Raw genomic sequence first — 11,987 nt, 5'->3', positions numbered from 1 at the left:
GTCTTCTACTTGTTTAGTGTCTTTACATTAATAAAGAGAAATTAATGGGAGTACTGTGGTGTGTCTTTGAGGGTATTTAAGAATGTGTGATGTTACACATTAGGACCTACCCTTCCCTCTACTTTTCCGTATTTTCTTTCATTCACACGCATGCGCGCACACACACACGCATGCTAAGTAGATGGAAATTAAACATGGTTAATCAGTAGAAGGGTTAAGGCAAAGCTAAAACTTGTTTTAGACCAGGAAAAGCAGAAGGACTGTGGCCTCTCACAAAGGTCCAGTGCAACTATACTATATAGACAACAGTACAAGGCCTATGCATTACTCCAGCCATGGAAAGTTGTCATGAGGCTAACAGTTTCTATGTTAATTATAGAGGAGGCGTGGAACTGCAATTTTTGAGTTAGACCATTGCTGACTTTTCCAAGCTATAAGCCTCAGAACTCAGTGATTCTGCTCTGTAACTTTATGTGGACTGTGATTGCTGCATGTGTCCACTTTGGAATAATACAGCTGATGTCAAGCAGGGGAAGAAATTTCACTTGTGACTTGCAGCAATAGTGGCATCGTGTTACCTGAAATTCAGTGAGCTGTTAGAAAAACCCACTCTTTCAGTGTTTGTAAAGGCAGACTGAATGGATAGGTGCTTAGGTTTCTAATTCTGTAGCAAAGGGACTGAAAAGCCCTAAATTAAAAGCTGTGACCTGTTTTCCCCAGATTGTAAAACAGGTTTTTTTGGACCTGCTCTGGTGGAATCCCCCAATAAATTAGCATGTCGCCTTTAAATTATATATTATATAAATTCATATATTTGCAAACCTGTTATCTCTGGGATTATTGTCATATTTCACATTTTTTCTCTAAGAGACAAAACCTGACAAAACCACAAGAAACGGTCAACTTTTATATAATGAACTTTATTATCTGCAGGTCAATATTACAGCTCAACTCAGAAAAACAAGCAAGTCAGTCTCACCAAACTGTGATCTTTAGGAAAAGGAGAAAAAAAAAGTGTGTGATCGTATACATTCAGCAGAGGAGCACAACAGCACAGCAGAATGGTATTTGTATTGAATAAAGGAATGGTGCACATACAGTACTTGAAAGTAGATCAAGCAGTAGAAAAAAAGAAATCACAGTGAAGCGTGACGTTACACTTGGAACTATTTTCTCTGATTCCCGTTATTGTGGTCACATCCATGATTTATCTGATACACTGTATTACTGATGCAGAGTGCCTTCTGCATTGCCTTGTGCTTCAAAACCGATTCTTCGAATGCAAACAACCTTCAAATGGAAAAAAAATAATCTAAGGCTTTAGATGATTTTTACGTACCAAACAGTGGAAGTGGTGTAGTTTTAGAAATGTATTTTTCTTGTGATGAGTGACTTGCTGTTGATCTGCTGGTCCCACTCCAGATTTGAGTCCATGCAACTAAAGTTTGGCACAGAAGAAGGTGTAAAGTACAAAGGAATAATGCCCATCAAACTAGAGTCCACAGTGGGGAAAATGGTAATTAAAGAAGTATCTTCTATTTTAAAGTACCTGTTTAAAGTTGCTTTTTCTTATGATTCACAAAACAAAAAGTACACCAGTTTCATACATACACACCACTTCAAGTCTCAAAAAGTGATTTCATTCACAAAAACCTAAATATTACAAGGAACATGACAGCACACACCCAGTCATCAGAATAATTACTTGTGTGTTTTTATCATGCTGTTTTTTTATGTAAAATGGAATATTAGTATATTTTATGGTCATTCTCTTTTGGTTAATGGGATGCAGAGAAAAACAGTGAGACTGCCCTTTGGATGCAAATGTGAGGCTTAAAGTCAGCTTCATCTCCAAGGAGACGAAGACAAATGTATGATGAAACCTATGCATAGGAAAGAAAGAAAGAAGAAAAAAAAAATAAAGGAAAACTCAGCCCAGTAGATCGTCAACTAGGCTCTTAAAACACAGGGAAAAGATGACCGAGCGTCAGCCTTAAAAATAAGATAATTTAAAGGGTAATTCTGGTTTTATTTAAATTTGCTGTGCTCCCCTGGTTATTGTAGTTCTGTGGGTTCCTCAAAGCAGCAACCTCTCAGGCTGAAAAATTAAGCGAGGGCTCAGACTTTGATTTGACTTAAAGTTGTGCCAACACAGGCAGCTGTATGCTAGCCCAGACTTCTAGTATGTACTTATCATTTGTAAACATTTGAATCCATCAAGGAAGCATGGCAGAAATGCTCAGCTGACCAATTAGCATGTATTAGCAGGAGACTAGAACCAGTTTCCTTGTTTAAAAATAAAAAAAAAAAACAGAAAAAAAAGACGAGTACAATTTGATTTCCAGCCTGACATATTATCAGTGTTGTGTTTTTATTCTAGAAGCAGGTGTAAAAAAAGCTAGTAGCTGACCAGCATCCTCTGCAGCAGCCTACTCTCTCTACACTGGGATTAACAGCAAGTGAAATGGCTCTTAGAGCATCTCTGTTAGTGTCGAGACACAACAGAAACAAATAAACCACAATTATCCTTTAAGGGCTTAAATTACATCATGGACTGGGGGCTAAAGGCACAGCTCCCATTTTATTTAGAAATCTGTGGAAGAAACCTGCCACGCTATCTTGCGGTTGTCTGCTATAGCTACAACATCACCAAAGAAAATCTATTTAGTTCTCATACCCTTTAATCTGAATCTTCTTTACTAAAATGACATCATCCCAGTGATAACAGCTGCTTGTGGACAAACTGGCTTCCACTCCATCATTCTGTACTCTCCAGCTGTAATCAGTTCCAGGCTGTGGCTAAACCGATCCCTCTGCTACAGTCTTTGATCTTGGGTTGTCTTGTTTACCCTGTGACTGTATCTTCTCTGAGTGCCACTAAGATGCCCCTGTACAAGCTATGTACTCAGGCAACAGTGGACTGTTAAACTGCTGTTTCTAATATTAGAGCTGCAGAGCTAATTCATAAATGGTTTATTTTATACCAATTTCTGTCTTTTTGCACCCCAAAGGAGGTCCAAAGTTTACAAATGGAAAACCCTCCCTCCCCCTCCCCTGGACGTACGGAGCTGACTTTTCACAGCACCAGAAAATGACTCGAGTAAAGAGCAGCGGGAAAAAGAGGGGGCAGAAACAGGATGGATGATGGCGACTATGAGGGCAGGTAAAAGAGAGAAACAGACCCGTGGCGGAGCTTGGGGTCAGTAAGGTGTATCGTCCTGCCTGTACAGGAGGTGGTGGGATTGGAACAGAGGCTTTAGCCCCTGCAAGATTCCAGCTCTGGACTCTGACTCGGGACCTGGCTGCAGCTCATTTCTCTCTGTAGTACAGCAGGTACATCTTCAGAGGCTCGGGTAGCGGCAGGCCCAGGATCCTTTCTCTCAGGACATTCACAGCGGGCTGGGGTCGGAGCAGCTCGCCCGTCTCCTTCTCTTCTTCCTCTTCCTGCTCCTCCTCTTCATCCTCCTCCTCCACCGTCTCCTCCTCCTCCACCACGACTGCCCTGCCTCCAGATCCCCTCCCCACCCTCCTGCCCCCTCTCATCTGCTGCCTCACTTCCCTCTCTCCTGCCTCCTCCTCTTCCTCCGCTCCTCGTGCCCCCTGGTTGTTGTTGTTGTCCAAGGAAGCAGGACCAATCCCACTGCTGGCTACGACCTGGCGGGTGGCCAGGACGAGGGCGTTGCAGTGCCGCCGGTGGACCCTCCTGCGTTTGAAACGAGGCCCATACTTATGAAGCCCTGCCACCGCCAGGCCCCGGCCAACGCTGAACGAGGAGCCTCGGCCACGGGAGTGGCTGTCTCCTCCATCCGTGGTCACCCTGAGGGTGTGGCGGATGCAGATACGGGCCAGTTCCTGTAACGATCGCACCTCAAACTTGGCTGAAATGTTGAGAATGGCAAGTCAACATCAGGGAAATGAAAATGGCGAGAAATGAAAGAAGGACAAATGACACTCACGTAGTGGAACAGTCTTGGGTTTGCTGTTGGTGCTGTGTTTGGGCAGCACCAGAGGGGCGAAGGACACAGAGATGATCTTTTTGGTCTCCCAGCTGTTCAGTCCCGTTCGAGTGATCTTGGTCAACTGCATAAAACAGAAGGGTAGTCCTTTAATACGTTTGTGTGTATAAATGATTTTTTTTTTCATCTGATTGAATTCAGTAACATGAAGAGTTCATACTATCAGTTTGTGTGCCAAAAACTGCAGCTCCTGTAATCACTACTGTAGCTCCAAAAGCGAGGGTGACATTACTACATGCAGATATTTATTTATAGAGATTATCTCTTGAATATTTCCAGTTACACTTATATTTTAAAAAGTAACATAAAATACCATGGAGACTCAGACAGACCACAAACCTTTTCCTCAAGAGGCATCACCAGGATGCCCCCCACCTTGAGCAGGTTCTTCATATAATCCTCATGCTCTTTCTGCACGCCGGCCCCGCAGTACACCCTGTCATACTGACGGCTCTCTGGAGGGATCTCCAAGCAGTTTCCCACCACAAAGGATGGCTCACAGAACTCAAATCTGAAGTGAGAGAGCAGCAATGCACAACAAGCCATGGAGGAGATTAAAAAAATGCTGCTGACAAGTCAAGAAACCTACTTGTCAAAACTGTCGCTGGTTTTAATGAAGGAGTCGAGCTTCTGGTAGGCGTACTCTATCACATCTGCGTGTAACTCTATGCCGTGATTCACTCCAAAGGGACCTGTAACAGTCAGCACAGCACAGTGTCTAATCAACCTTATGAATATTTAATTCAATTCAATTTTATTTATATATCTTTAAATCACAACAACAGGTGTCTCAAGGTGCTTTATATTGTAGGTTAAAGACCCTACAATAACATAGAGAACCCCAATAATTAGATGATCTCCTAGACTCTCTGGTGGCCTTCAAAAGTGTTCAGTTTGCAGCCAATCACAAAGCCATCCTTCCTGATTGCAGTGTACCACAGCTGGAAAAGCTTCATCATTTTCCAGCATGCACTGAAGGAGCTCAGCTTTCCTGGGAAATAGAGCTTGCTCATCCCCTTTTGTACACATCATCTGTGTTGGTGTTCAAGCTGTTGACGTGGCTGTGCTGCTACTTGTACTCCTCCACCACATCCAGATCTTGTCCCAGGATAGACACACGTACACACCTATGCCTGCATTTGTCCTTTTTCTTCTGAAGTTGACCACCGGTTCTTTGATCTTACTCACATTCAGAAGCAGACCAGTCCACAAAATCACTATCAGTAAAACATCCAACCACTAAAGGAATATCAGAGTATCTTCAGTGTTAACATCTTCAGTGTACTGGATTCATTTTGTCCTTTTGAAGTGAAGTGAAAGAAGTGAAATTTTTATTTCGGTCAACAACAACAACATAGATTATCATTTTACATAAAAGTACTCAATCATACAGTAACCGAAAAAGAAATAGGCTGAAGCCTTGTGGCTTATAATTATCCTATCCTTTACCCCATAGGAATAATCAAATCCTTAACCAAGAAAATAAATAGCATTGATAAATAAGTTATATAACAGTTTGAAAAGAAATCAATGATAAATCAAGAAATTAAATCAACACAAAGTTTTTCATCAAACCAAATTTCCGTAGCCTTTTTGTTCCTTCTCCCTTTCTTCTATTTTAACACTCACTCTCCAACCGTTCAGTGGTTGCTCCTGCCTGAGCCTGGTTCTGCCAAAGGTGTCTTTGTATTACAGTTTTTGCTCGTTGCTTGAACACTATAAACCCATGCTTAGACTAAAGTAACACAACTTGAAGCTTTTGTTACCATACCTCAAACACATGTACCCATACCTTAAACAAAAGTGCTGCTTTGCACTCTGGTTGCAATTATGCAACACACTTACTCCTTTATGCAACACACATGGTCCTGCATACTACACTCTATTTCATACATAAGATACTTCGTTCAAAAATTAAATTTCAGGGTGCCATTTGGAAAACACATGTATCCAAAATACAAAACATATCGGGTAATTGCAACCACTCAAATATACACCTGAAGGCACTTACTTGCAAAACTGAACACCAATTAGCCAACCACAAAAAGCCCTCAGTTTAGCTATTTCAAGAACTTTGCAAGCATGGATGGAGGGAGAGCAAGAGGAAGAGGAGGAGGAGGTCAAAGAGGCCATGCACGGACCCATATTTCTGATGATATAAGAGCAACTTTGGTGGACCATGTCATCAACCACGGCCTGACTATGAGGGAAGCTGGGCAGAGAGTCCACCCACATCTAAGCCGCTTCACAGTGGCATCTGTAATACGAACATTCCGACTAGAAAACAGGTATGTCTTCACCTCCATACCTTCTGCTCTACTCAGATGGTTTTATAGCACTATTCTACAGTATATCACATTACCATATCAAGTGTACGGGGTGCTAATGCTCCTTTTGCAGCCAAAGTGGCTGATTCCTTATATTGAAGTAGTGTTGTACAGTGGATGACACAGTACATACAGTAAAGTACTGTAAGAAAAATAAGCAAACCGATGACAATATGTGGTTGTATTTCTCCAGAATGACTCGAAGACCTTCTGGGGGAGGACGCCAACGCCTGTTCACACAACAGCAGGAACTTGCTGTTGTGGACCTAGTGAGGGCAGACAATGCCATCCGTCTCCACCAGCTAAAAGAGGAAAATACTTGCAGACAGGCGAGTGTTCAGCAACATAGACCATGTGAGCATCACCACCATCAGACGCATCTTGGGTAAACACAGCATCACCATGAAGCAGCTCTACAGAGTCCCATTCGAGAGGAACAGTGACAGGGTCAAAGGACTTCGAGCTGAATATGTACGGGTACGTGTAACTGTCCCTTACATTTACAATAGAGTATTGGTGAAGTCCAGTAGCAGCTGAATATGTACCATATCAGTACCACATGGATCCATTCTGAGAGCTACACAGGTACCTGTGTGATGGGGTGAGGGTGCTGTATGTGTAGCACTGTAGTACAGTGATATGTTCCCCTTTTTTCCAGAGAATCTTGGCCATGGATGGAGCTGCACAGCCTCATGAATACATTTTCATTGATGAAGCTGGATTCGACCTGAGCAAAACAAGACGACGGGGTCGTAATGTAATTGGCCAAAGGGCAATTGTGCACGTCCCAGGGCAGCGCGGGGGAAACATCACATTATGTGCCGCCATATGCCTTCGAGGGCTTCTGCACCATCATGCAATACTAGGTCCATACAATAGCCAACACATACTCACATTTCTAGATGCTCTCCATGATATAGTTGTACAGAACAGATCAGCCCAGGTTTGTGGTGATATGGGATAATGTCAGTTTCCATCGGGCTGCTCTGGTCCAGGCCTGGTTCTCCAACCACAATCAATTTGAAGTGGTATACTTGCCCCCTTACTCAACATTTTTGAACCCTATAGAGGAATTTTTTTCGGCTTGGAGATGGCGAGTATATGACCGCCAACCACATGCCCGCATGCCTCTTCTGCAGGCAATGGAACAGGCCTGCGGCGACATTCAGGTGACAGCAATCCATGGATGGTTTCGACATGCAAGAGGATATTTTCCCCGGTGCCTAGCGGGAGAGGACGTTGCTTGCGATGTTGATGAGGTCCTGTGGCCAGACCCCAACAGACGGCGGGATCCATGAGCCCACTTATGCACAATTGTCATGGTTTTTTGTGTTTACAGTATAGTGTTTTTTCTATTGCAGTATTATTGTGTTGTTGTTGTTGTTTTTTTTGCTTTATCTGAATTCATGGTACTGCAATGTACAATATTGAGTAGGTCTATTTGCGTTTTTGGTTGTTTGAAAATGTGTGTCCTGTAAATGTGCCTTCTGAATAAACAATGGGCTGCAGTGTTTTATATAAAGAAGACAAGTGTGTTCCCCCTGATCTGTCAGTGTTTGCATATGATGCAAGTATGTGTCATTTTGTCATTTTCAGTTACATTTTGACAAAGGAATGTTAGGTTTTGACAGCAGAGTTTAGGTTTTGGGAGTAGAGTTTCAATTTGGCACAGATGTGAATGGTATATTTCCCAGTGTTGTGTCATGTGTACTTGTGTGTACAGTTTTGGCACAGAGAGCGGAGTTTTGCAAAATGTGTTCAAGCAGTGGGCAAAAACTGTAAAAATGTTGTAGGGTCTTTATCTTATAATATGAAAAGCCTTGAAACAACCATTGTTATTATTAACTGTTTTTGTGAACATGCAGATATTTTAGACAACTAAGAAAACACCATTATCCATCTCTACTGTGAATAAAGAATTTCACAGACAGCACAGGAAAATGATGCTTCTTTTTACATCAAAAATATTGCTGAGTAAAGTAATCCAGTGACAGCTGTCATTGTTTGGGTACGCTAAAAGCATTAACTGCTAATAGCTAATTTGGTGTCCTTTAAATAATAACCAAAGAATATATGCTGAAAAAGTAAGGAGCTGCATACCCAGAATGAGGCCGACCATGGTGCTGAGGTAGCCCGTCCCACTGCCAAGGTTGAGAAAGGAGAGTCCAGGGTGGAGATCCAAAGCCTCCATCACTTCCGAGTAAATACACGGAGCAGATAGGTGGATGTTTCCGTGCCGCCATGCCAGATCCTAAATGCAACAACAGCATATAGTACATTTACCAGCTTAGACCCCTGTGGGCTGATTCCACACACTTTCACTGTGCTGACCTTATATGCGTTATCCCGGTATTCATCCAGGTAATAGTCTGCACGGTCGATAGCTCGGAAAGCTCGCTCCACCAGGTCTGAGCGGATGTAGTAAGCCTCCTTAAGGTTGTCAATCAAGTCATCGTTGTCCTCACCGGCACTCACAGCTCCACCCATCCTGACTGAAGACCAGATGACAAAAGCATAAGGCACGGTTTCACTTTGAGACACAGTTCCAGTAGCTGTTCATGCTGTTGTTGTTTGTTTGTTTTTTAAGTCTTTCAGTGTTTTTTAAGTTCATTCATTAAAGGAGGACTTCTAGGTTGGTGCCCTCTCACACCAGAAGTTTGCACACTTTAAAGGTTTCCAAATGACACTGTCTTTGTTCTTTTAGTGTCAATTTCACAACCCTGTGGGGAAAAAAAATCTGAAACAAATAAAAGGCATTAGGACAAGATTCTACAGTGAAAGGATAGGCTGTTTTCCTTAAAACATTAAATATCTTAGAGTTTTGTTCTGGTTTGTGTGCAAAACAAACAGTGTCAAAAACAACAAGAAATAAGAAAATATGCCAGTGGGTTCCAAAACTAATCTGTAACAGACACATAAAGTTAAACGGGTTAGCAGGCTATCTTAAACTAAAAAAACTGAAGTTAAACTGAAGCTGAACAACATATCTGATTAAATTATTAAGCAAATTAAGTACTGCTCCTTGCCCTGCACATTTCAACAGTATTCTGGCAGCTTTAAACTTACTTTCAGAACCATTTACTTTCATTTACATGTAGACAAATGCCATCAAGCTTTGGCTCAACAAAGAGGCAGAATACATTGTATTATATTTGATCTTTTTTTCATTTTCTTAACCTCAAATGGATGAAGTGAATAGAAGGTGATTATCAACCTGTATGGCTGAAAGTGAGCAAACACAGAAGTGCCAAAATGTCCAGGTCTTCTAATGTCCTCTTAAGGTTAACTTTAAAAGTCAATCAATATCCACAGACTCACATGTTAAAATAGTCACTTTGATACATAGTCTATGTTTTTTCTTAAGGATTGTTACACTGGCAGCCATGGCCTCTAGCGGTCTACTAAGACTCACCTCTGTTGATTCAGGCCACTGAACTGGACCTTTTCATCTTGCTACTGCTGTTTCCTTTTGGAGCATTTTTAATGGAATTATATTACAAATAATATGACTTGTTGTAAGGAGCAGAGTGGAATTCTACCAAATTACTAGTCTTGTCAGCACTAATTAGCACGTGAACAGTACCCTCACAGCCATCAATTGCTGTTGTGATTTGGTGCTATATAAATTTTTAAAAAGAACTGAAGCATTGCAGCAGAGTAGTATTCAAATTTTTCCTTTGTTCTCACTTCAACAGGATGCATCTGGATCAACTCCTGGATAAATTTAATGGCACACAGTATCTTATTGATATCTTATTCCGGTGTTTATTTTTTTTCTAATTTTTCTGTGTAACTTTTATACTGTCCACTGCTGTAACAAAACAAATTTCCCACACGTGGGACTAATAAAGGTTATCTTATCTTATCTTAGTAGTGAACGCTTCCCAGGGAGACTTTCAGCACCAATTACATGATCAAACTGCAGTAAGAGGGTTAGGTGTGGCTTTTAGCAGCAGAATGTGACTAGGATGTGACCAACTCTGTTAAAAACACCATAGGGCAGTGCCAAAGGACAGAGATCACTGCAGGGTGCACTGTCTGCGAAATGTTGGACACCCTCGTTAGGCTATAAAAGAAGAAAGGGCTGAGTGCATTTAAATAACAGAGGATGTACTGTCTTCGTTTAAAAAAAAGTGTCAGGTGGTGAAGCCCTAAAGGAACATGAATTCTTGGGAGGAGAAGAACAAGGTTTTTGCCTCGTTATGTTTTTTATTTTATTTTATCTTTTGGCATACAATGGGAATCTATGCCCCCGTGAGTATGATCACCCGCCTTTTTCTTCTTCTTCTTTTTTGATTTACTTTGTTTTGTTTTGGGCTGTGGACACAAATGGCCACAGCAGGGCGCTGCCGGTCATTTTCGTAATTTAGTATCTAAGTGGTTTAGTAGGCTAGTAGGGTACACGCTTCATGCCAAACAGTGCCAACTGAACTTGGCTATTTATTTCCTGATTTAGTGATCAGCTAACACGCCCTTTCCTTTCTAAAAACGCTTTTCACGTCGAGTCTAAAGTCCGGCTCCGGCCGGGACTTCCAACTCCAGCATACCCGTCTGCACGCTGCTGTGCTGCGGTGCCATTTGCGCCACTCAGGTGATCGAGTTTCGAAATAAATAAATAAATAAATGGAGCTCGGTTGAGCCAATAATCACCCAGCCTAAAGGATAACAACAGCACAATGCATTCGTAACAAACCTCCATGGAACGACAAGGTCAACACAAGCAGAAACACAACTGCATTCTTATCGTCGGTGGAAGATCAGGAAAATCGAGAGGAGCCCAGCGAGCTGCTGCTGGTCTGCAGCCACACAGCGCGCCTCCACACACAACACGGCCCAGCTGAAGCGTGTACCTCTTATTAACGCCGCCTGATATTCTCTGTCTCTGCGCTTTTCCTTGTGCTCAGCCTTTTGTTGGTGGGGGATCCAGTCAGAAACACATCACTGCTGGATGTAAACATTCGGCCAGCTGACGCTCTGACGTCAGACGTAACACACGCAGAGTAACGGCCAGAGGGGGATGGCCTACTTTCAGCAGTGTGGGCTGTGGAAGTGGAACAGGCCAGACGCGGGTGGAAACCGACGGAGAGCGCAAATGTGAACGGCAGCGAGAGGAAAACAGCTTCATCCAACTGAGTCTCGATGCTGCTCAGTGTTTGTTTGTGTGTTTGTTTGTTTTCCCGCCCACCTAAGCATGTCTTCGCTCTGATTGGCCTGTCACCGTCTTACTAATTATTACTGAATTACAGTCGCTTTGGTAGTTGCTGTGTTCCAACATCTGTAGGTCAGTAGGTTAAAAGTCAAGTCAGTACCTTACTTGGATGCAGTACTAATGGACCTTCTCCATACATTTAATGACAGTTATTTGAACCAAAACTTTCATATTTGGATTTATCTCCCCACAAGACTTGTTATCACTGCTTTTCAGTCCAGCTAATGTGTGGTTTGGCATTTCTCAGCCTTCTCTTCCCACCCATTTCCCTTCCTTCAGTGACTGGTACATGGATTAACTGAAAGGCCAGATTCATCTCTCAGGTCCTGTGTGAGGTCTTTGCTTTCCCCATCTCTTTAGGACATGACTTTCAGAAAATGGTTATCTAGTGTAGGTACTAGGTAGGTTGTTGTTTTTTTAGACCTCGTGCTTCTT

The 11,987-nt window shown here is 42.3% G+C and overlaps 1 protein-coding gene across 2 annotated transcripts; it reads right to left on the bottom strand.

The window, feature by feature from the left end:
- Positions 1-901: 901 nt before the first annotated feature.
- On the bottom strand, positions 902-11,518 carry pcmtd2b (protein-L-isoaspartate (D-aspartate) O-methyltransferase domain containing 2b). 2 transcript variants are annotated; one of them, XM_026153357.1, is made up of 7 exons: positions 11,194-11,518; positions 8,675-8,835; positions 8,444-8,594; positions 4,606-4,708; positions 4,356-4,527; positions 3,957-4,080; positions 902-3,878 (listed from the first exon to the last, which is right to left on the bottom strand). In XM_026153357.1, the coding sequence occupies exons 2-7, from the start codon at positions 8,828-8,830 to the stop codon at positions 3,310-3,312; spliced, it is 1,275 nt and encodes a 424-aa protein (XP_026009142.1). In that variant the 5' UTR covers positions 8,831-8,835; positions 11,194-11,518; the 3' UTR covers positions 902-3,309. The 2 variants fall into 2 exon arrangements, with proteins under 2 accessions (XP_026009142.1, XP_026009143.1); XM_026153358.1 differs by lacking the exon at positions 11,194-11,518 and adding an exon at positions 11,037-11,184.
- Positions 11,519-11,987: the final 469 nt, after the last annotated feature.

This window comes from Astatotilapia calliptera, chromosome 20, assembly GCF_900246225.1.
Source record: "Astatotilapia calliptera chromosome 20, fAstCal1.2, whole genome shotgun sequence".
NCBI lineage: Eukaryota > Metazoa > Chordata > Actinopteri > Cichliformes > Cichlidae > Astatotilapia > Astatotilapia calliptera.
The sequence above is the reverse complement of the archived record's forward strand: the minus strand, read 5'-3'. Positions and strand labels throughout refer to the sequence as shown.